The sequence below is a fragment of the Urocitellus parryii genome, chromosome 1 (genome assembly GCF_045843805.1).
Source record: "Urocitellus parryii isolate mUroPar1 chromosome 1, mUroPar1.hap1, whole genome shotgun sequence".
Lineage (NCBI taxonomy): Eukaryota > Metazoa > Chordata > Mammalia > Rodentia > Sciuridae > Urocitellus > Urocitellus parryii.
The window spans coordinates 52,129,967-52,154,685 of record NC_135531.1 but is presented as its reverse complement, the minus strand read 5'-3'; the positions used below and the strand labels follow the sequence as shown (position 1 = coordinate 52,154,685).

General features: G+C 37.8%; 1 protein-coding gene across 1 annotated transcript in view; it reads right to left on the bottom strand.

Annotated features, from left to right (window-relative positions):
• The window catches only part of Nln (neurolysin), a 101,595-nt gene that overhangs the window by 5,683 nt on the left and 71,193 nt on the right, over nt 1-24,719 (bottom strand). The window contains exons 9-12 of the mRNA XM_077800350.1: nt 21,740-21,941; nt 9,992-10,178; nt 9,402-9,530; nt 7,677-7,813 (exon numbers count right to left, since the gene is read on the bottom strand). Coding sequence (XP_077656476.1) covers nt 7,677-7,813; nt 9,402-9,530; nt 9,992-10,178; nt 21,740-21,941 — 655 coding nt within the window. The remainder of the gene's footprint in view (nt 1-7,676; nt 7,814-9,401; nt 9,531-9,991; nt 10,179-21,739; nt 21,942-24,719) is intronic.

The following is a 24,719-nucleotide window of genomic DNA, read 5'->3' as shown; positions in this document are numbered from 1 at the left end:
TTAAAAAGAGATATTTCATTCTACAAATACTACAGGAAGAGTAATGAAAATCTAAATAAATGATTAAAAAAATCACCCAAAGTGCTAACATCTCACAAAGTATTCTTTCTGTGTAGAAAACTGAAATTTTAGGTAGCAAAGGAAAGCAAGCGTTTGAAGAGCTGCATGATTGTGCTGAGACAGCTCATGACTCCTCTGCATGGCAGAATCATTTCAGACCAGGGCACTGTTTAGTCTCATAATATGTGGCTCAGTACAGCTCAAGTCTTCCTCTGCTTATGGCTCCAAACAAGTTGATTCAATTTCCTGAATTACAGTGCAATGGGCTTTTAATAGTTTCATTTCCTTTGCAATGAAGTTTTGAGAAGAGTTTAAGAGTCATCTTGGTAACAGGCTCTTGCTTTTGTTAAAAAAAAAAAAAAAAAGTAGTTAAGTGAATTTGTGTCTTAGGAAGGTGCCAGGCTCCTTGGGTAAGAGAATGTGGTCTGGGAGACATCTGCCACAGGTGAAAGAGGCTTTGCCCTCAGTTGTTCAACTTTGTTCACCTAATAAAGAAACCAGACTGCAAGCAGGACAGGAAGCTCTGAAACACTAACATTTTTCATGTCACAAACATCCTCCAGAAGGATCTGCACGTGGTAAGAACCCCTGTTAGCTCTCCTGTGAAGGAAGTTTAGTGTTACCTCTGCAGCTTTTATTTTTATTTTATTTTTTTTTAGGGGGAGAGGGTAGGACAAAACAACACAATGGTGATGGGTCGTGGGGAACCGTGGGGGAGAGGTAGGCAGGAAAAGAAGAGACAGTCAGAGAAAGGGAGTACAAGAAAGGAGGGTGCTGAGCAACGGCAAGGGAAAGTGGGGAGAGAACATGGGAAATGAAGGAGAGGAGAAGGGCAAGAGGGAGAGAGAAAGGGAAAAGGGAGATAGTGGCAAGAAGAACAGCTCTGTAGTTCTGAATCCTGGAAGGTTAGCACAGATCTCGGCACCTGTGCAAGTCTTCTCTAACACTGAGGATGAATACAAGACCTAGTTCGTTTTGTTTTCTTGAAATGGAATGTAACACTGATGATTTCTAAAGCAAAACCAGGAGCTCTGGAATCAGGCCCAGGTTTTTGAATCTTGACTCCATCCCTCAGCTATGTGATTTTGGGCCTTGGTGTCTTACCTGTAAAATGGGAAAAGGTCTATCTCACTATTTCCAGAGATTAGACGATTTCAGCACTTTGCCTATTCCCTGGATATGGACCTGGCATTCGATAAATTTTATCCCTCCTCTCATTTCCTTTCTTCTCTCATTGCCCCAGAGTGCAGTTACTCATCAACAGTTCAGGGAAATAAATGCATTCATGGTTTGACATTTCTTTAAAATTAGTTCTGTCTCCTAATAAAGCTAGAGAGAAGCACAAGAGATTTCATTTCTACTATTAGCAAGAAACAGAATGCATAATTCAACAAGAATATTAAGGAGGAGAAACAAGGCACTCATTTTACCCAAGAATATGAACCTTTTGAGGTAATACTTTAGTAGCAATCATAATTATCCAAATGAAGGATGCTTATAATTTATTAGTAATGAAAACATAAAGGGGGAACGGCTTGGGTCCCCTGCTACCTCTGGCATCTCTGAGGCAGCACATGTAAGCTCCCATGGCCTTTCAACCTGCCAACTCTGGGAGGCAAGGCCAGAGACATCTCCTTCTGACATTGAGTAACAGTCATGCGGGCAGAGAACACCCGGCCAACAGGTGACGATGACCATGCACCTAACAAGCTCAGCGGCCTGCTTTAAAACTGGACTTCGAAACTTTTCCTTCCATGGCTTGCAGCACACCCTTTGTTTTCTATGAGAGTGAGGAGATGGCGGGTGGAAAAAAATAAAAATGAAAATAAAATGAAACAAAACAAAAAAAACCCCAACCTTTGATGACAACAAAAGAGGGAGAGGATGGAAGACCAGTAGTCAGGGACATTGAAACAAAAATAGCAGTAGGAATTGTCTGAGTAGAGGAGGCCTTCAGGAAACCTTAAACAGAATCCCTTAGGAGGACAAATTTTTATTTATGGTGGGGAGAGATTAGGAGAAAAAAGTAGCCTGGGTAGAATCACACATTAGGCTTGAGGGGCAGGGGCAGAGTGGCGGCAACCACTACCTAGGCTCAAAGAGGTACACGTGTGTGAAACTAATAATCAAATTAAACAGTTCGGAAGAGAGGAGGGGAAACAAAGTTTAATAAAATAGTTCCTTTTATAAGGATCTTCTGACTAGAAGGAGATATAAAGAAATACATAATTAACAAGCCAGATTATAAGGGCTCGAAGAGAAATACAAGGAAGAGCTGTAAGCACACAAAGAAGAAAAACAGGGGGTTAATTTTAGACTGAGCAGGTCTGGCCTTTAAAATATTAAAGAAGAAGAGCCAGGTGTGGTGGTGCACACCTGTAATCCCAGCAACTCGGGAGACTAAGGCAGAGATCACAAATTCGAGGCCAGCCTCAGCAATGTAGTGAGGCCCTCAGAAACTTAGTGAGACCCTGTCTCAAAATAAAATGCAAAACAGGGCTGGGGATGTGGCTCAGTGGATAAGCCCCCTGGGGTTAGGTCTCTGGTACCAAAAAAAAAAAAAAAAAAAAATTCAAGAAGAAACCAATCCCATCTTCTTTTGTTCCTTAAATCAGGCAAAACCCAAGGCTGTTAGAAAAAGGTAAGGTAGAAGACAAAAATGAGCTGTTGGGTGACAGATCAGAAGAGCAGAAGCAGATATAAGATTTGGATGGCAGACTTTTAAGAATCTCCAAGAGAGAGAAAGTGCCATATTCTTTCTTGGTGACACATTATAGCAGGAAGTGGGCCTAGGATTCTGTTTGAAAAGGACTGGCACACTTAGCTTGATAATATACATTCTCTGCAGGCAATTTTTCCATGTTTAACTAAAATTCTTCAGGTTACTGGGTATGTTATTGCATGTAAGATCTAGGTACTTTCTTTTGATGTTGCAGACTAAAATATAATAGTTCCACCTAACTATCTTGGTCTTTCTGAAGTGACACTTGGTTATACCTCCCTTCACTGACGGAAGGAACAAAGCTTAGCAATTTCTCTAAATGCAAAAGAGTAGGAAGATAATTCTGGCTCAACAATAAAATTGCCTTTGAATCCACAATGTCTATTATACCTCTTAGGAAATTTTCCCACAATGAAGTTGCCTTATAAAAAGAAATGACCCTAGTTAAAATGCACCTCCATTTTTTTCAACCCTGTGATTAGCGGCTGAATTTTGAAATTATATTTGGTGACCTTAAAGATATCCTTGCAGGGCTGAGGTTGCAGATCAGTGGTAGAGCTCTTGCCTAGCATGTGTGAGGCACTGGGTTCAATTCTCAGCACCACATATAAATAAATAAAGGTACAACAACAACTAAAAAAAGATATCCTTACAGAGTGTCAAGTGCTTGCTGGAAAAGTGTTAATCACAAACAGTTCTTCCACAGTTATTTAAGAGAACAGTTGAGGAAGTAAAAGTTATATCTGATAATGAGACAACTTCTCCATTACTTTAGGTAATATTTAGTAAATTAACCAGTTAAAATGTGATAGCTACATATAATTAAGAATTATGTAAAAACTACAGATAAAAACACAGATAATTTTAGGCTATGATAGATTCAGGCCTTCAAAGCAGAATAAAAACAACTGTACCATAAAATATTCTACAGCTACCATTTGGTATTCAGAATGTTGTGGGTTTCTATTTGATCTTCCTGTTAGTGTTTTCTCAATGATTAGCTTGATAGGCTTGGAAACAGTTCTCAGAGCAGATCCTGGGATCTGTCTACAGAACAGCAAGAGGTTATAAGAGCAGGCCTGCAGCTGGGTGCAGTGGTGCATACTTGTAATCCCAGTGACTCTGCAGTCTGAGGTAATGGATCCCAAGTTCAAAGTCAGCTTCAGCAACTGCTGAGACCCTGTCTCAAAATAAAAAAAATAAAAAGGACTAAAACACCTCTGGGTTCAATCCCCAGTTCAAAAGCCAAACAAAACCAAAAGAGAAGGCCTACAGATACACTTCTGTATTGTGTAACCAATGATTTCTACTAGCCCTAATAGCAGTGACTAACTCCTTGAAGGGAACCCTGCTATCTTTCCAAAATGATCCAAATACTCATTAGGGAGGGTGAAACCCTGAGACAAGAAAATCTGCATAATGTACTATGATTGCTCTGATTTCTATGACTTCAGACCAACTGAGCATTACTTTACACCATAAAAATTTCCTTTTTTTTTTTTTTCCTGATACTGGAGATTAAACTCAGAGGTGCTCTAACATTGAGTACACTCCCAGCCCTTTTTATTTTTTCTTTTGAGGTAGGGTCTTGCAAAGTTACTGAGGCTTGCCAGGAACTTGTAATTCTGCTGCTTCACTCTCCTGAGTCCCTAAGATTACATGTGTGTGCTACCATGTGTGGCTATTTCTAAAACAACTAGGCACAACGTAGAACTGAGAAAAAGTTCCATTAAAAGTACTGAGAAGGGCTGGGGATGTGGCTCAAGCGGTGCGGCCCGGGTTCGATCCTCAGCACCACATACAAACAAAGATGTTGTGTCCGCCAAATACTAAAAAATAAATATTAAAAATTCTAAAAAAAAAATATTTAAAAAAAAGTATTGAGAAAAAGTTAATAATCACTGATAAACTTACCACCCAAAGATAGCTACTGCCAACATTTTGATAAGCATTTTTCTTTTTCTTTCTTTCTTTTTTAAAACTGGGGACTGAACCCAGGAGACCTTTACTACTGAGCTACAACCCCAAGCCCTTTTTAATTTTTTTCTTTTGAGACAGGGTCTTACTAAGTTGCTGAGGCTGGCCTTGAACTTGTAATTTTCCTGCCTCAGCCTCCTGAGTTGCTGTGATTACAAGCATGAGCTACCACGCCCAGCTGATGTACTTTTTTCTAATCATATTTTATTTATTTATTTATTTTTGGTACCAGGGATTGAACCCAGGGGTGCTTAACCACTGAGCCACATCCCTACCCCTTTTTAAAAAACTATTTACTTTTTAGTTGTAAGTAGACATAATACCTTTATTTTATTTTTATGTGGTGTGCTGAGGATCGAACCTAGTGCTTCATGCATGGTAGGCAAGCACACTCTACTCAGCCACAACCCCAGCCTCCCTAACCCTTTTTATATTTTATTTTGACACAGGGTCTTCCTAAATTGCTGAGGCTAGCTTTGAACTTATGATCCTCCTCCTGCCTCAGCCTCTCGAACCACTGGGATTACCTGCCTGAACCGCTGCACCCATCTCTAATCATATTTTAAAATTAAAATTTTCAATCTATGTAATAGTTAATATTAAATATTTAAGAATGTTTACTATTTAGTATTTGAAACCCTTCCTCTATGCTGAAGCTACTCTCATGTTATGAGGATGGAAAAATCACTTTTGGTTTTCGGTTTAGATGATCTGGAAGATTTCATAAATGAGTGGTTTTTGGAGTGGAGCTTTTAACAATGGTAGGAATTTTGAAAGGTAAAGACAAAGAAGGCAATGCTTTAGGTGTAAACAGAATAAACAAATGTGCTATGGGAGCACAAAGCTTGTGTGACACAGGGAGTACTGGGAGATGAGGCAGGGGTTGACTGCTATACTAAGAGCTGTGAGCAAAGAGGGATAAAGAGAAGCAGGGGGCAAGGAAAAAGGGGCTGAGGCCCTTGTAGTTGGTGGGAAGGCAGGTAACTTTCCAGTTCAGGTGGTGGGGGTAAAGCCAGGAAACTGAGGTCTTCAAAGATTGTTTCTCACATCAAGAAATTAGGCTGTAAAAAGAACAATGGAAGAGTAGCACTGACTGAAGTGACCAGAGTTGGCAACAAGTTTTTTCCCCAAGATGACAAACCAGTAAGGCGTGGAGTTAAGACAGGAGGAGGGAGATAAGTATTTTTGAAGTATAGGATGAATTTCCCTAACCTAGAAATCTTTAATCCAAAATGCTCCCACATCCAAAACTTCTTGAGTGATGACATGACTTTTGAAGTTTTGGATTAAGGAGCATTTTGAATTTCAGATTTTCAAATTAGGGATGTTCCATCACTAAAGTCTATGCAAATATCCCAAATTTGGAAAAACTTCAAAACTGAAACACTTCTGATGCCAAGCGTTTTTGATAAGGGACGCTCAGCCTGTACAAAGAAAGAAAGATTAAGGTATTCACTTTCAATGATCTTAATTTTCTTTTCTTTTTTTTTAAATCAGTGCTGGCCTAACAAACTGAGGGCCTCACAAATGCTATACAAGTGCTCTACCACTGAGTTTTACCCCAGCCCAACTTTCTTAATACAGAGGATCTCCTCTATTGACAGAGAAGTGAGCTGATGGGGACTTTGAGGAAATTACTGAGGTGGAAAGGAGTAGGACCACAGAAAATCACTGAGTGATCAGTTCAGATTGGAGAGTATGACCTTTGTAGTAGGGCAGGTTAATGAAGTCATACAATCTTCTAGAATGCTGAATTCCAAAGGCACCATCTTTTCATGAGATGCAGATTAATGAAAGGCTAGGTACTGGCTGATGATCATGCAGAAGTGAGAATGCCTGAGAACAACAGTTAGAAACTGACCTTTGTAAATGGACTTGCTACTTAATGGAAGGAGACTTTAAGATCTATCAGACTGGTGGGGTGGAATGGGAGGTAAAGTGCTTGGAAAGAATAGTGAGTATATAGGATGTGGGTTCCATACAGGTTTTTTTTCCTTTAGGAGAAAAAGCACTGAGGGAATAGTGATCTAAATTACACCAATGTATTTAATATGTGTGTGTGTGTGTGTGTGTGTGTGTGTGTGTGTGTGTGTGAGAGAGAGAGAGAGAGAGAGAGAGAGAGAGAGAGAGAGAGGGGTACTTTGCAATTCAGAAACAAAAGAGATCAGAGCACAAATCAGTTAATTGAAACACAGAGAGTCTGATTTTGAGTTTGTTCTTCTGATTTATGAATAAACAGAATTTAAAAACATACTGGAAAATATTTCAGCCTTAGAAATAATCTGACAGCTGAGTCTTCAGTAAGCATGAGACCAGGGGGCTGTAACACAGGAAGGTTTGGCTGGCAGCCACCTGGCAGTCAACTCACTGAGCATAGGATGGAACAGCTCAGGCTAATGAAGCAGCTTCAGTTACCTAAAGGCATTTAGGTCACAAACTGTGTAGTAGGTGGAGTACACCAGCCACAGAAAAAGGGTGCCTCCCACAGAAAATGTACAAAGAAAGTTTGTAAAGAATATCAAAACAAAGGGAGACCATTTACATCAGCAAGAAGTTTACCTTTCTTTCCCAACCTTCTATAAAACAAAAATACTGCAAAGCACATGTCAAAACTGGCAGCTATAAATTCTCAGATGCATAAACAAGGCTTTGAGTTTTTAATTATGCAATATATTGGAATGTTAATAAGCAAGAAAATGCAGTAGGTTTTTTTTTAAACCTATAGAATTAGAGTTAATCACTTGTACACTGTAACTTAATGATGTATGATGATTTGGGAAGATTCAAGACCTTAAAGTTAAAAGCTATTACCATACCTCTTGCTGTAAAGTCTAGATGTCATAAACATTTTGTACTAGAATTTAAAGAAGCAAGGGCAACTAAAAAATTAACAAAAGGAAAAAGAAAAACACAATACCTCTGGATTCATTATCCCTTCTTTTTTAAAACAGCTGTAAAACATGTCGGTGGAAAACACTTCACTCCAGAGATATCCATAATATTGGCCATCATATCCCCCGGCCAAATGTCCAAAAGTAGCTGGCATATTTGTGCCTTTAAAAAAAGAAGATACATTTCAATCAATGTGATAAAAGGTTAATTACCAGGTTTCAGCCAGCTCAAGTTTCCCTTTGGGGAGTCCAGCTGTGGGAGGAGAGAGTGAATGATAAGATCTCACCTCTAGTACTCCTGGGTTTAAGTGTGCCCTTGGCCAAGATGTTTACAAACTTCTCTCCTATCAATGGATCAACCTTAGAGCTGGTTTCACCCAAGCTCTGGAATGCCTAACAATAGTTTCAGGGGCTTTGTCCACACCCACCTCTTGCTCAACCCTTTCTTATTCCTTAGATATAGAAACCTATGTGTCTTAAAAATACTCTAATGTTAATGCTACTCTTTTACATTTGTGTGTGTGTGTGTGTGTGTGTGTGTGTGTGTGTGTGTGTGGTGGGGGGATGGAACCCAGGGCCTTGCACACGCAAGGTAAGCTCTCTATCACTGACCTATACCTGTGGTCCTTTGCCACACCTTTTTTTTTGGGGGGGGGGTACTGGGAATTGAACTAAGGGGCATTGGACCACTGAACAACATCCCCAGCCCTTTTTTGTATTTTATTTAGAGACAGGGTCTCACTGAGTTGCTTAGTGCATTGCTTTTTGCTGAGTCTGGCTATAAATTCATGATCCTCCTACCTCAACCTTCTTAGCTGCTGGGATTACAGGCACCCGGTTGCCATACCTTTTAATGTCTAAAATGTCTCAGAATAAAATGGTACTTGTTTCAAGTTGTCTGAAAAAGAACTCTTGTAAAGTGAAAAAGGCTTTACCAAGTCAGTCTATCTTAAGGACTACTTTAAGAAGGATTTTGTTAAAGTGTCTGGAGGCACAAAGTTGCTCTATGGTTTACTCTAAACAGATCACCACAGGAAGTGAGGAGGCTAGAATGACTCAAATGACTGTTCTTATCTTTATTATCTCCATAAATGTGGCTGATTCATTTTAGTAACAATTTCCTAGGTGAAAAAAAGTCATCTTACTACATATCAAAGTACATCTATATACTGGCTTAAAACATAAACACGTAGGGACTAGGTACTTACTTAGCATGCATGAGGCCCTGGGTTCAATCCCCAGCACCACAAAAACAAAACCAACACACAGACACATAGACACAGAAACTCACATATCCTCTAACAAATCCCATGTTTCATGTTAGAAACTGCCAGTGAGTCCAGTGCCTTAATTGAACTCAGAATCAGAAACAAAGCAGAAGTTCAAGTTTCTCTCTAAAAACACCCCTCTGCCAATTTCTTACTGAAAATCAGAGGGAAGTCAGGGAGCATACAGGGAAGAAGCCAGACCGGTGTTGCCAAATGCGAATGGCTCTCTCAGCTCCTGGGTGGAGGCCAATTGCTTATGCCTGATTACACTAAAATGCTGTGAATCTGGAGCCACCTTTCCTTTGAGCACATCTGGACAGGATAACACATAGGGACACAGTATGCTCATCTGAAAGTCATGGCCTGATTATTATAGAAATAAATAAATTTAGCTTTGAATAACTTCACCTCCCCTGCAGTGTTAAGAGTATGCCCTACAATTCCTTCACAGCAAAATAAACTCAAGTTACAGGATTTACATACCTGGAGTAGCTGCAACACCTAGAATTTCTGTGCAATATTTGGCATATTCGCTTGCGGCATCCAGCGATGTATTGGTATGGAGGGACTGATCAACTTTGCTCAAAACAATTTGGCGGAGGGTCAGAAGACCTAGATGTAAGAATGTTTAACCATATATTTTTTAAATTATTTTATTCATTTATTTATATGTGGTGCTGAGAATCGAACCCAGTGCCTCAAGCATACTAGGCAAGTGCTCTACCTCTGAGCCACAACTCCAGCCCCCTGTTTAACCATATTTTGGAAAAGAGAGAACTATGTGTTCTAACATTACAAGATCTGAGATTTCAAAAACTGATTCCAGTAGTATATATCATCAAATGGACCAAGATATCTTAATGAATTTAAGATTTAAAAGGAGATTGTTTCCCCAGCCCCAGATAATCCCATGATTTCCTCTTCCAATATATTTAGAGTTCTCTCTCTGCATATTAGCACCCTCAGGGTACCATCAATATACAAGGGAACATAAGTCCTACAGAAGAAGAGGCCAAGAATTCTACATTAAGCTATTCTCACTTATTTTCCTTTTCTAAAATAACAACTCATACCTGTGTTGACCAGTCTAGAAGCAACAAGCTTTTCAAGCAGATCATCTGTAATAGGGCTTCCATCTTTATAATGTTTTGACAATCTTCGGAGGGAATCAATGTCCCACACCCAATTTTCAAGCATTTGTGATGGTACCTCTACAAAGTCAGTTTCCACATTTGTTCCACTAAATCGTGCAAACTCAGTCTAGAATGCAAACAGAGATACTTTTTAAAGCCTAGCATAAAAAAGTACATATGCAATGAATTACAATTAAGGAACACTAAAACTTAAGGCAAAATCAGAGCCAACTGTGTTTGTGAATGAAGTGTCGAAATAACCTCAAACTGAAGTAAAAATACAGTAGCCAAACAACATGAAAAACAACCTCTGAATACTCCATATTAAAGTATTATTCCATTCGTTTGAACTATACATAAACTTGGAACGATCACTAGGAAATCCTAAGCAGGAAAAAAAAATAGGTCTAAGTTAAAAGCAAACATTAAATTTTGAAAATAAAAATATAGTTTCAAAGAATTTTCCATTAAAAATAAAGATATCATAAGACAAGTAATCTCCTTAGCTCCTTGTGTAAACACAAGTTGCTTACTTGTGCTTACTCAATACATGCCTTTCTGGGGAACTCATCACACTACTGTTAGCTAACTCAAGCTTAAGTCATTAAAGAGTTAAGTTAGAACATTCTCGACTGACACTGTGTGTGTGTGTGTGTGTGTGTGTGTGTGTGTGTGTGATGCTTTGTGTCCTACCCTTGAAATCAGTGGTTCTAAGATAATCATGTTGTGGACAGCCTGACTGGGACCTCTCAGGATGGGCAGAAGATGATACCTCAAAATAAGAAGTTACTTCAGTGGGAGATAGTATGTAAATTAGTTGGCAGTGGGGTGAGTTAAATGCTGTAAGAAAACAGAAAGAATATATTCAAAAGTCAAAGCACCCATTGTAAAAATATAAGGCCTGGGCTAAGAGCTTAAAAATAAAAACATTTAAAAGAGTTTTAAAAAGCTTAGTTTAATAAATACTTGAATCAGAGGTCAGAAAAGCTCTCAAGCACAAAGATGGAGCTGTACTGGAACAGGCTAGTCCCCCCCCCCCCGCCACCCCCCCACTACCCCCGTTGTTTTTATTTATTTTTTCAGGCTAGCATGTCCTTCACACTGTCTACAGCACACTTGTAAAACTGTCACTGGCAGAGAAAGACAGCATTGCCCTGAGTGGGTCATCCGTAGAGTGGGGGTCTGTCATTCTGCACATTTTCTCCCGAACCTCTATCTCACTTTCCTTTTCATGTCTTATATTTCAACCTTCTTTCCCAGACTTCATCATCCCTGGGGCTTTACATGGGGGACAAGAAGAGGGACCTAAGCACTGAGAAGGCAGCAGATGGGATTCCAAATCAGCAGCAAACAACCATTCTGCTTTTGGCCCAGGGCAGAGGCACAGATGTCAGAACGCCATCACACATTCTGCCTTCCCCTCTTTATGCAAAAACACGTTTTGCTTGACTTCCTATTATAATTGTGCTGATTCTAGATATGAAGAGCTGCAAATACTGGAGGGCTAAGGGAAACTAAATTCACTAGGCTCTGGAACTAGGCCACCTCTGTTGAGGACATTCCAATAAAAAATGCTTACAGGGACAGAAGCAAGGGTCCCTAGAAATGGAGTACTTTGCCTCATTCTGGCATTCTAAGATTATACCCTATATTACAGATAAAATGATCTTATACAATAATTATTACAACCAACATGCATTGAGACTTTACTAAGTCGGGCATTAGGTTAGGCTCTTTACATGGATTATCTGATGTAAATCCCCAAACAACTGTATGAAGCAGTACCGTTATCTTCATTTTTGAGACAAGGCAACTGAGGTACACAGAGATTAACAGCAGAACAAGGCTTTGAAATAGGTGATTTGATTCCATAACCTATAATATTTACTACAAATGCTACAGTGCATCTCTCTCTTAGGGAAAAATGGAAAGAGAAGAGTTAAATTAAAATATGCAAAATGACTAAGTCCTCTTAGAAGAGATCTAAAACAGAAAAGTCTAACATCAAACTTCCCCCTTATATGAAGAATTAAAGTGAAGTTTCAGTGGGCTTCTTTGGAACACTGGAAGACTTCTGAAAGATCAAACATAAGACTGAGACATAGAAGCCAGCCTTCATACCCCAGGAATATACCCTGAGAATTGGGATTCTGCACTACTAACTGCACAATTTTATACATTTATTAAGATAGGTACTAACAGAGCAAATAATGGTAAATCACACCATAGGTTATCACCATACAGTATGACAAAACCATAAACTTTATATACCCTGCTTGTGGGAATATTTTTCAGTCAAATCAACCCCAAATAACAACAAAAGTGTGTGTCTGTGTAGTGTATTGGGGGGATGCTATTCAGTATCCAGAAAAATGCAAACAAATGAGTAACTTATGAGTTAGAGTCAAAATTGGATAAAATAGGAATCAATACAGTTATGCTGAACAGAGTAGAGAGGGCTTATTCTACCCTGATGTCTTGTTGTTCTGTGTGTGTGTGTGTGGGGGGGGCACAGCTGATGAATGAATAGATCAACAATGTCTTCTAAAGAACAAAAGGAAATGTTTGCAAGGAGTAAAAGCTAAAAATAGCCCTACTGCTTACTAATTTCCCAAAAGTCAGTCATGCTGTTTCTCTCTGAGCCCTTTGGGCAACATCATCTGAATAGTTTTCAAATGAGGAGGACAAAGAACCTAAAGAATTCAAAGGCTCAATTTGTAGCAAACAACTAAATTCTCAAGACAAAGACATCCACAGTCAGACACTGTGTATGTCCACACAGAAGGCAAGATTTGGGATCTAGTAGTCTGATGGGGCCTGAAGTCAAAACAGCTAAAAACCAGTTTTTAAATTATAATTTAAATAACTTTAACAGCTACTTTATATAGGCTGGATGTGGTGACATACTCCTGTAATCCCAATGATTTGAGAGGCTGAGGCCCAAGGATTGCAAATTTGAGGGCAGCCTCAGCAACATAGTGAGATCCTGTTTTAAAATAAAAAATAAAAAGAGCTGTGGATGTAGGTCAGCGGTAAAGCTCCCCTGGGTACAATTCTCCATACCTCCCTGTACCCCACCCCCAAAAAAGGTACTTTTCAGTAGGATCAATTTGAAGGTGTTGAAAATAGTTTATGGGCCATGATAGCTATTGATACTAAAATACCTCCTAGATAAAACTGAATAATTTATAAAGAAAAAACAAAACAACAACAAACCCCTCTGCCAAAGTAACCCAACTCAAATGATTTTGCAGATGATATTTCAACAAGTTTTAGAACACATTTGCTGCAGGAAATGCCTTCAAAATTAAAGCCTAGAAAACAAAGTAAACTTAGATTCATGTTTGGTTAGAAGTTTTTTTTTCCCCCTAATATTTTTAGTTGTAGATGGATACAATAACCTGTGTTTTGTTTATTTAGTTTTTTATGTGGTGCTGGGGATTCAGTCCAATGCCCCCCCCCCCCCATGTGCTTGGCAAGCACTCTACCATTGAGCCACAATCCCAGCCCTGGATAGAAGTTCCTAAGAGGAAGAAAATTGTCTAGGCAGGAGATTTTTCTTTATTATCTTTTAAATGGACAATAAGATGCCTAAAATATATTCCACTTCAGACTTTTAAACAGATGACTTGATGCCACAGATTAACCTGTCAATTTATACTCTGCACTGAGAGCTGGAGCAAAATGACAGAAACTGAACTAAAATAAAAAGTCACGTGAACTTTTACTGTATTTAAAGGCCAAAGTATTGCAAGTTATTGTCCCAATAAAGAGACTGGTTGTTTTTAGTGGCTCCAACTAAGTATTATTTCCATGATGGCAAATCCCAACTCAAAGAAAAGGTGATTGCTGAAATCAGTAAGTGTACTGTGTTCAGGAAAAAGGACAGGCCTCAAAAGAGCGGACTGTGGCTGTCTGATCCACTACTGATTTAGTAGCAGTCATTCCATATCCTTATCTGTTTGATCTACCCCTAAAATTCAGGCATAATGGAGAAATTAATGTAAGAGAGCAAGAACTGCCATAAATAGATGGTTAAAAAATCAGTTACAGTTGGGTGCATTGGTGCAAACGTATAATTCTAGTGATTTGGGAGGCTGACAGAAGGATTGCAAGTTCAAGGCCAGTCTCTGCAATTTAGCAATGCCCTAAGCAACTTAGTGAGACTCTGTCTCAAAATAAAAAATAAAAAGGGCTGGGAATGTGGCTCAGTAGTAAATTGCCCCTAGGTTAAATCTCCAATACCATCTCCTCCCACAAAAATCACAGTTTTAACTTCATACATATCTAACAATCACTGAAAGTAATAGTAGTAATAAAGAGTTTATGAGGGCTGAGGTTGTGGCTCAGTGGTAGAGTGTTTGCCTAGCATGTATGAGGCACTGGGTTCGATTCTCAGCACCACATATAGATTAATAAATAAATAAAGGTCCATCAACAACTAAAAATATTTTTTAAAAAGAGGATATGAATAACACTTTAGCTTTATTATTAATCTTCACAACAGCCCTGCTGTTCAACAGGTCAGTTTCCCACCACCATTTGAAGGATATATGAACAGATAATTTGGAGAAATCTTGAATACTATAAATTAAATTCACAGGCTTGTCTCCAAACTAGTTATACCTTCCTAACTAAGCACTTCTTATTTAAATTGCTCCTTTTTAAAGATAATGCTAAGTGAAGTTAGCCAATCCCAAAAAACCAAATGCCAAATGTTTTCTTTGATATAAGGAGGCTGAGTCATAGTGGGAGAGGGAGCATGAGAGGAATAGACAACTCTAGATAGGGCAGAGGGGTTGGAGGGGAAGGAAGGAGGCATGGGGTTAGAAATGATGGTGGAATATGATGATCATTATTATCCAAAGTACATGTATGAAGACACGAATTGGTGTGAAAATACTTTATATACAACCAGAGATACGAAAAATGGTGCTCTATATGTGTAATAAGAATTGTAGTGCATTCCGCTGTCATATATAAATAAAAGAAAAAAATAAATTGCTTCTTTTTAGATGAAAATCAATAAAAGTACTTTTTCCAATTCAAATGCTAAGAAAGTTGGGCAGTATACCTTTTCCTAGCACATACACAAAAAATAGGAGGTGCTCAATAAACACTTGTGAAGTGAATGAAACTATGGGAAAAATGCTTCCCAAACTGAAACAACTCTCAGATAGTTTCTCTTACTTTCAAGACCTGCCCTCAGCCTCCAGCCTAAAATCACCTCTCTACTACTCAGTCTTCTTTGAATACTTAACATTTAATCTTTGTCATTTTACTTAACAATATCATGCTTTTCATTTTTAAAAATTTTTGCATTTTATGGCCTCAAGCTAAACTCTAAACATTCCAGATACAGCAACTTTTCTTTTTTTTGAACACTAGCCTACAATACAGTCACAGTAGTTAATCAATGATTCTGCTTTTTACACCAAGGGATAGTAGCTAGAACCTTACTCTTGCTAGGCAAGTGCTCTACCACTGAGCTACATTCTCGGCCCTTTTCAATTTTTAAAAATTTTTTATTTTGAGACAGAGTCTTGTTAAGTTGCTGAGACTGGCCTTGAACTTGTGATCCTCCTGCCTCAGTCTCTGGAGTAGCTGGGATTATAGGTGTGTGCCACTACATCTGGCAACTGAACAACTGAACATTTTTCTAAAATATATTTTTCTAATTATTTAAAAAACAACACACGTAGAAAATGTAATAAGCAAATAATAGAAATAAGCATATTCCCAAATAGAAATAAATATTATGTAGATTCACATTTTGGTTTCTAATGTTAGTTATTATCATTTATTCTATGTATACATAAATGTTGTGCTTGTGTATATATATATAATAAAAAATAAAATTGAGGAAAAGATTCAGAAAGAAAGCATGTCTGACGTTAAAAAGTCATAAACTGTGACTATGTGCAGGAGCTGGACCTAGGGTGGTAAGGCCACTGCAGATGCCACAAGATTGCTGATAAGCAGCTTACTTTACTTCAACTTCAGTGTCAACCTACACAGTGAGAAATTAGATAAACCAATTCTTTGCATATTATTATTAGAATACCATTTAATAATGAAGGAGAAAGAAGACCAACCAACAGGAGTATATACACAGGAGACTCAATTCAGACTATGTGCAACAGTGCTGCCTCTAGTGCACAGAATGAGAGTGACAAGAACAGGAAAATGGAGAAAATAATAGTACTTGCTTCAGAGAGTACCACAAGGATAAAATGAATGAATGGATTCAAAGCACTGTGCACACGCACACTGTCCATGCTCGGTATTCTTGGCTTTCATTCTTGGCCTCTCAGTCTGCCTGTTCAGGTATGACCATGCTTGTCTTTGGCTTCTTCCAAGTATTTACTCCTTAGTGTTAATGTTAATGTATTTCTCTACATCTAATCCTAATCCTTCACCATTCCCAATACTCTAAACTGCTCATTTCTGATCTTGCTTCAGGAATCAGAAGTAGGCAGTAATCATCAAGACAAACCAAACACAGCTACAGCCCTGAGGGTTCCCAATCACCTTCCTCAGGTCTTCTTTGGACACCCACTGAACTGCTTCATAGAACTGCCTCAAGAAATTTTTCCCCCAATTTTAATCCCCAAAGGATTGAATTATACATAAGCATGATTATAAGAATACTTCAAAATAAATTTTTTAAGAGAATACTTCAAATACTTATGCTTTTCTAAGTACTTTTCCACATATTTATTTAATTTCCCCAAAATGAAGTAAGTAGATAAGAAAACCACTATTGTTCCATTTTATGAATAAGAAAAATAAGATGGTCAAAGTGGTCAGATAACTTGCCAAAAGTTATACAGGTAGACCCACAAAATACAGATGCTTTTAAATCTAGTATTCTTTCTTTCTTCTCTTCCTTTTTTTTTTTTGGCACTGAGAATTGGGTACTGTACTACTGAGCTACATCCCCAGTCCTTTTTATTTTTTTATTTTGAGACAGGATCTTGCTAAATTGCTCAGGTGACCTTGAACTTGTGATCCTCCTGCCTCAGCCTCCAGAGTAGCCAGGACTACTGGTAAGCGACACCATGGGAGGCTAATCCAGTGTTCTTGTCATAACACCAGTGTGCCCCTCTGAATAATATCATTTAAGCTCGCCTCACATGTGCAAAGCCCTGGGTTCGATCCTTAGCACCACATAAAAATAAATAAAATAAAGGTATTGTGTCCAACTACAACTAAGACAAACAAACTAATAAAAAAACCACCAAAATGCACTATTAGTTTTTTGATCAAACTTATAGATTATTCCAAATCACATAATTCCAAGTTTTTCTGATGGGTTGTCCCTCTCATGTTTAGTTCAGAAGCCTAATGTTTCCTTAAAAAAAAATTATCTTTACAGTTCAAAACTCATTATGTTGTTTTTCAAAAAACATAGTACTGGGGATTGAACCCACAGCCTTTATTCATGCTAGGAAAACACTCTATGACTGAACTATATCCCCAACGCTTTTTTTTTTTTTCCTTTTAATTCTATTCCAAGACAGGGTCTACCTAAATTGCCCAGGCTGACCTTGAATTTGTAATCCTCTTTCCTCAGCCTCTCTCAGCCTCCCAAATTCCTGGGATTACAGGCATGCTCATTACTGCTCTTAATGCACAAGGTAACAAAGGCACCACAATGGACATTAGTAAAGGCATTTTCTCCTATTCTACAGAAGTTCCAAAGGCCAGTGATTACTGAGAGCCCAAACCACAATAAAATCAGGAAATAGGAACAGATACCTGTGATATCTCCTCTTGGTTGTTATCTTTAAAATTACCCACCTTGCAGTGTAAACTCAAGAAAATATGAATGAAACTCAACTCCTGAAAAGTGAGCTAGCAGACACATTGAACTAGTGTATCTGCATGTTTGAAAACTGGACATTCCTGCTAACATATTTAAATATTGCTGTGACAAACTCAAATGATTTCTTCTGGTCATTACATCTGTCACAGTGGAGAACTCAGATGGTGAACTACCATGTCCTAAACCTGATGTACTGAATACATATGGCAAATTTCTTATTCACTATAATACATTTATCAGATGTCAGCAGTATTACTGAACATAAAAATTATGGTTTTTCTTATTCATTACCATCCATTTTGTTAGAACAAAAGGTTTTAAACTTATTATTTAAGCTGTCAATACATGGATCTGTGCCTACAAAAAACCAAAGTAGTGATCATTGACTCTAAATAAGATTACTAAAAAGTTCTTAAAATATTACATGACATTTAGAAGAATGAATAGACAAAAAGATTTTTCAAAGATAATCTCATGAAGAGATGACCAAGCAAAGGATTGTACCAAACACTATTCATCATATGACACAAACTGTGCTCATGGATGAGATTAGGCAAAACTTCCAGAATTGAATACAGTCTACTGTTTCAAGTGAAAGACACCAAACTGGTGAACATGGTGTATATTATGACATTTGGGCTATTTGACACATGAGCGAACATAATAATGCCATAATATCAAATTAAAATATTTTCCAGCATTAAAGTAGGTATCTCAAAGGATCAAAAATAATGTAAGAAGCTGGTCGCAGTGGCAACCTGTAACCCCAGCAACTTGGGAGACTAAGGCAGGAAGATGCAAGTTCAAGGCCAGCCTTAGTGAGACCCTGTCTAAAAATAAATAAATAAATAAATAAAGATGGATGGGAGTATAGCTCAGTGGTAGAGCACTTCTGAGGTAAATCCCCAGCATCCCCCCATACACCATACACACAAAAGAGGGAAAAAAATGTTAGAAATAATGAGAATTGTGGAGAACTGTACCATGAATACCTGATAAGCATATGATACTAAGGTTAAAAGAGAACTATGCCTGCAAAAAGAACAATCATCAAAAGCAATAAAAAATCCTATTTGAAGAATACTATATATTTTAATGAATGTGATTAAGACACCAAATTACTTCCTTGTGAAACTTCTAGCCAATAATCAATATCCAGAAAGAGACTGTTTTAAGTCAGGAGTTCTTAATTTGGAGTCATTATAGTCTGGATATCAAGGGGTCCATGAGCCTTTAGAACACCATGTATAATTCTGGGTACTTGAGGGTGTTTGCATTTTTGTAGAAGGGGTACTCATGGCTTAAATCAGATTTTCATAGGGTCTTCAAATCCAAAAAAGCGAGGATCCATCTTTTTAAAAGCACACCATTATATGTGTACTAATAAATAATTGGATCTTAGCTAATCTAGCCAATATACCATGAGTCTAAAATTTAGAAGTTTTGATGTTTCATAAAAGTATTTTAGACAATGAAACCTGGAGTTATCAGAATTAAAGGAAATGTCAAGCCACACAATGGACACTGATAGAAGTTCCATATGATAACTATTTCTGAAACTCCAGTGCCATGATAATAGACTTTAAAATTATCTATGCAAGAAAGTTTAGATTATACTGAAAGTTTTCCTGGGTTAAAGAGAGGATAAAATTGGCTATATCAGGACTTATTTTTCTGGATAAACCTCTATCCTATTCTCCTCCACTTATTTAAATTATAATATTATTGTTTGTTTGCTTGGTACTAGGGATGAGTGGTAAGCACATTGTCTACCACTGTACTATACCTCAGCCCTGCTTTTTAAATAAAAGATGAAAGCACTAATATATAAAGATAATATGTTGAGAGAACTAAATCATTTCAAATAGAGGTGATGGTATTTGGGAAATGATGAATACTTAATTATTACAATACACAGGGGTTGTTCTGTGGGCTAAGGATACAGAATGCCCAAAGCTGATCCCACACAGGCCAGGAGAACAAAACAAACTTAAGATATTCCATTTTCTGCTTGTTATTCAAGTTTCCCTGCCAGTGATTCATAAAAACAAAAAATTGTTAACTAAGCAAGCCTCAAAACTAACTCTACTGTACACATTAAAACACACACACACACACACACACACACACACACACACACACACATATATATTTGTAGTTGGGCACAATACCTTTATTTTATTTATTTTTATGTGGTGCTGAGGATCGAACCCAGTGCCTCACATGTGCTAGGTGAGCGCTCTACCACTGAGCCACAACCCCAGCCCCTCCACTGTACACATTTTGAAAAGCATTTTTTACACAAATTAAGAGTACAAATACTAGGATCCACCGTGTAAATCCAAGTTATTACTTTCTTTCTTGGGGGTTTCCAAGGAGGTGTTTGTCATAGAAAATGATGTCATGTCACCATAGGCAACATCATTCTTGGACTTATGCTGATAACACGAAATACTTCTGTCTATAGTTGTTGCTGCTCCATTCAGGATTATTTACATGGAAGACAAAACTTCTGAATACTTTAGTATGTCTTACTGCATAGTCACACCCAAGCATTAATGGTTGGAAAACAAAAATATTATTTCTTTTGTGTTCATGAGGACATTCTACTATGATTTAGGAAGACTCCCTGTATAGAGAATGATTATTAGAGAAAATCTAGTAAAATTCCAATAAAACATGGGGTTAGGAATACTGTGACAATATTGTCTTCTTAGTTGTGATAGATGTACTGCAGTAATATAGTAAGGCAACATGTTTAAGGGGAAACAGGAAGAAGTTCATAGACAATTTTTGTAACGTTTTTGTAAATTTAGAACTATTATAAGCTGGGTGTGGTGGTTTACTCCTATAATCCCAGCAACTGGTGAAGCTAAGGTTTGCAAGATGAAGGCCAGTCTCGGCAATTTACTGAGGCTCTAAGCAATAAAAAGGGCTGGGGATGTGGCTCAGTGGTTAAGCACCCCTGGGTTCAATTTCCAGTACCAATAAATAAATAATAAATAAATAAATAAATGATTGTAATAAAACAGTTATCTTAAAAAGTTTATTTTTATAGACACAGATTCCAAATTTAGACAACTGTCCCTCCATTTCTGTTAATATCAGTGTATTTAAACTATTAGGCTAAATATTTGACCAAAGATTTTTCATGTTAATAATAGTTAAACATTAGCAAGTTCAGAAGGCTCCAACCAGAATAGTTTGAGCTTAGTTAAATGGACTGCATTGCAAAGTTGATCATAAATATACTTTATTATTATTATAATTATTATTGCTAGAGATGAAACCCAGGCCTAGAGATAAATGTACTTTTCTTTTTTTGAAATAAATGTACTTTTCATTTTCAGCAGTAAAGAAATTAGTTTTAATCCATTGCACGTACCCAAATGTTTCCTGGAAAATTCTCTGCATGGTTTTAGTATATTGTCTATGATTCAAATTTGAGGCTAATAAGGGAGCTGTTACAAACATTTATTATTAGGAGAGGAGTAAAGGGGCCTGAGAGGACTAAAAGCCACCAAACTGAAAAAACCGTTAATAAGCAGAAGGGACAGATTATAGCACAATTTATCTGTGACGTTTACAGCAAATTCCTGTAAACCTCAAAAAAAAAAAAACTTAAAAGAAAAGAGCACAGTATTTGTAACACTTCCTAATGATGGTCGTCTTTCTTTCTCCACAGTGGGTATTCACAAAGCTCTTTCATTGGTGGATTAACCTCTGAGAAAAATTAGGTTGTGAAAGAGGGCGTGATAAGGGAAACTGTGTTTTTGCAGGCCTACGAAATTCTTGCACATGTTTATATTATTACAGCAACTAATTGACTAGAAAAAGAAATTGGTAAAGAAATTACTCACCTGTGCACAGATCTGATGCATGACATGACCAAATTCATGGAAGTAAGTCCTCACCTCATCATGCCTCAGGAGAGAGGGCCGACCTGCTAATGGCTGTGAGAAGTTTACCACAAGGGCAGCCACAGACATCATCCGGTTCCCATCAGGGAGAAGGCAGCCGGGTTGAAGACCAAAGCATGCTGCATGATTGTATTTTCCTTCCCTGGGAACCACAGACACAGAGGTGAGGAATGAAGGCTTCTCTAGCAACAATACTGGTGTGGCCTCCTCCAGTCATTAAGCCATATTCAACAGAAGAAAACACTTGCAAACCCTGAATTCACTTTTTAGAAAGCAGGTTGTTTTGCTAAAATGAAAAAAAATGAAAACCAAGCAAACAATAACCCCACTATCACTTTGGGTGATTATATTACTAAGATTTCTTTTGTTGAAAAATCTCATATACGAAGAATGTAAACTACAGCTAGTAGGCAGTAAATGTCTTTTTCCCCCCTAATACTAGGGATTGAAATTAGTCAAGTGCTCTATTACTGAGGGATATCCACTGCCCTGTCCAAGTTATTTTAATAAGCCCCTACTTTTCTTCTTCAGATACAGACACTAAACATTACATAATACTGAAGCAAATTTAAAATAAAAGATACAATTTGACTGACTAGGTAGTTTTCTTCCTTCTAACTAAAATTGCTAAAATACTAAACTCCAGAAAAGAAGGTTTTTCCTTTTATTTGAGGAGGGAAGACTCAGTAGTCACAATTAAATGAGCTTCTTTTATAAACAAGATAGGGCTTTTTGGAAATAGAGTGCTTTTAATTAGCCTGGGAAAAAGTATAAATTATACTATGAGGTCACTTATTCTTGGAGTGATGATGGTCTCTCCAAAAGCTAAATGCCATTAAACCACTGTCTAAGCATAGGTTTTTTTTCTTTTTTGCTGGTGGGAAAGTGAGAAGAATAGCATTCAGGTTTGGAGAGTTGTTGTCGGCTATCTATCTATCTATGGTTCTGAGAATCAAACTCAGTGCCTCACACATGCCAGGCAAGCGCTCTACCACTGAGCCATACATGACTCCAGCCCAGTTTGATTTTTTTATTTATATTTTTTTCTCTGTACTATTTTTTCTTAGTGACTCTTATTTCCTTTCCCCCGACCCTGTACCCACTGCTGATGCCATGCAAATTAAAACAAACAACAACAAAAAAGTTTCCCAGCTTCCTAGTTAGACATACAGCTGGAAAGGACTGCTCCTGTTTGTACAATAACAATGACAGGCTGGACAATCTGCAAATCCCAGCTTTTCTTGAACCCTTCAGAGAAATGAGGTTGAAGGGCAACCAACTAACCCACAATCTAGGACTGGTACCTCCAAGGAGAGAGGAAGACAGCAAGCTTTTTTTTTTTTTTTTTTTAAAACCTAGGATAGACACTGAAGATATTAGTAAGAGGAAGTTTTAGCAAATTGCCAAAGGTTGATGGTAGGTCAGCCTCAATAGGGAACTACTAGAGACAAGGGAAATTTTGCATCCATTTGCAAGACTTCTCCAAGACCTCAGTGAGTGCACACAACAGAGGCAAGGGGCAGGGTGATAGCCTTGAGAAAGCAAAGGTTGCTGTGATAAGGGCAGGAGGTTCTCTTTGGGTCCTCTTCACCTCTCCTACAGAATGAAAGCCTCCAAGCTCTAGGAGAAGGGCAATGAATCCTATTGTTTTTAGAGCTGTGGTGAAAATCCACTGCCAGCTAGAAAAGGGAACAGAAAAAAAGCCTCCACCCCTGGAGAAAGCGCAGAAATACATCATGGGTGCAGACCTACAGCCAAGGGTGAAGCAACTCCTAAGACTCACGGACACAGAGCTCACTTTGTGATTAAGACTGAGCACGAAGGGAAACCTTAATATTGAGGTTAAAACAGACACCGAGAAAACCCTGGTAAACCAATCCCCATCCTAAACACAAGACAGAGGAAACTGAAGTTGTAGCTTATCAAGGTTAATCATGGCAGCATTTAGTAGTCAAACCTAGTTTGATTATTAAATGAGTCAAACCCTCATATTAAAAGTCTCACAGAAGAAAATATGTGGCTACTTTTAGACATATAGCTATTTCCCTCAACCTTTACTATCCTATACAAATGTTTGGCTTTCAAAAAATAGTAATGCAGTACAAAGATGCAAAGGAAAAAAGAATATACTATCAGGAGGCAAAGCAAACAAGAGAACCAGATTCAGAAATGGCAAAGATGTTGGAGCAATCAGAGTGTTTAACTCAGACCAGTATGTTAAAAGGAGGAAACAGTGGATACTATATATCATCAGATGGAGATATATACATACATATATATATTTAGTACTGGGGATTGAACCTAGGGTGCTTAACCACTGAGCCACATCCTGGCCCTTTTTACTTTTCATTTTTAGACAGGGTCTTGCTAAATTGCTTAGGATCTTGCTAAATTGTTGGGATTACAGGCTTGTACCACCATGCCCAGCTTAGATGAATAATTTTTGCAGAAAGCTGAAAATTGTAACAAAAAATCAAGTACAAATGCTAGAAATGGAAAATACAGTAACAGAGATGAAGAATGCCTTTGACAAACTCATTAAGCAGGCTTGACACAGTCAAGGAAACAATCACTGAACCAAAAAATAAATTACCCTAACATAAAAATTTTTTTTAAAAGGATGATGAAAACAAAACAGAACACAGCATCAAGAGTCACAGGGTAATGTCAAATGATATTCTATATGTGTAACTGGGATCTTAGAAGGAGAAAGAGAGAAAAGAAGAAACATTTGAAGAAATAATACTCAAGAGTTTTTTTTTTTTTTTTTTAAGAGAGAGTGAGAGAGGGAGAGAGAGGGAGAAAGAGAGAGAGAGAGAATTTTTAATATTTATTTTTTAGTTCTCGTCGGACACAACATCTTTGTTTTGTATGTGGTGCTGAGGATCGAACTCGGGCCGCACGCATGCCAGGCGAGCGC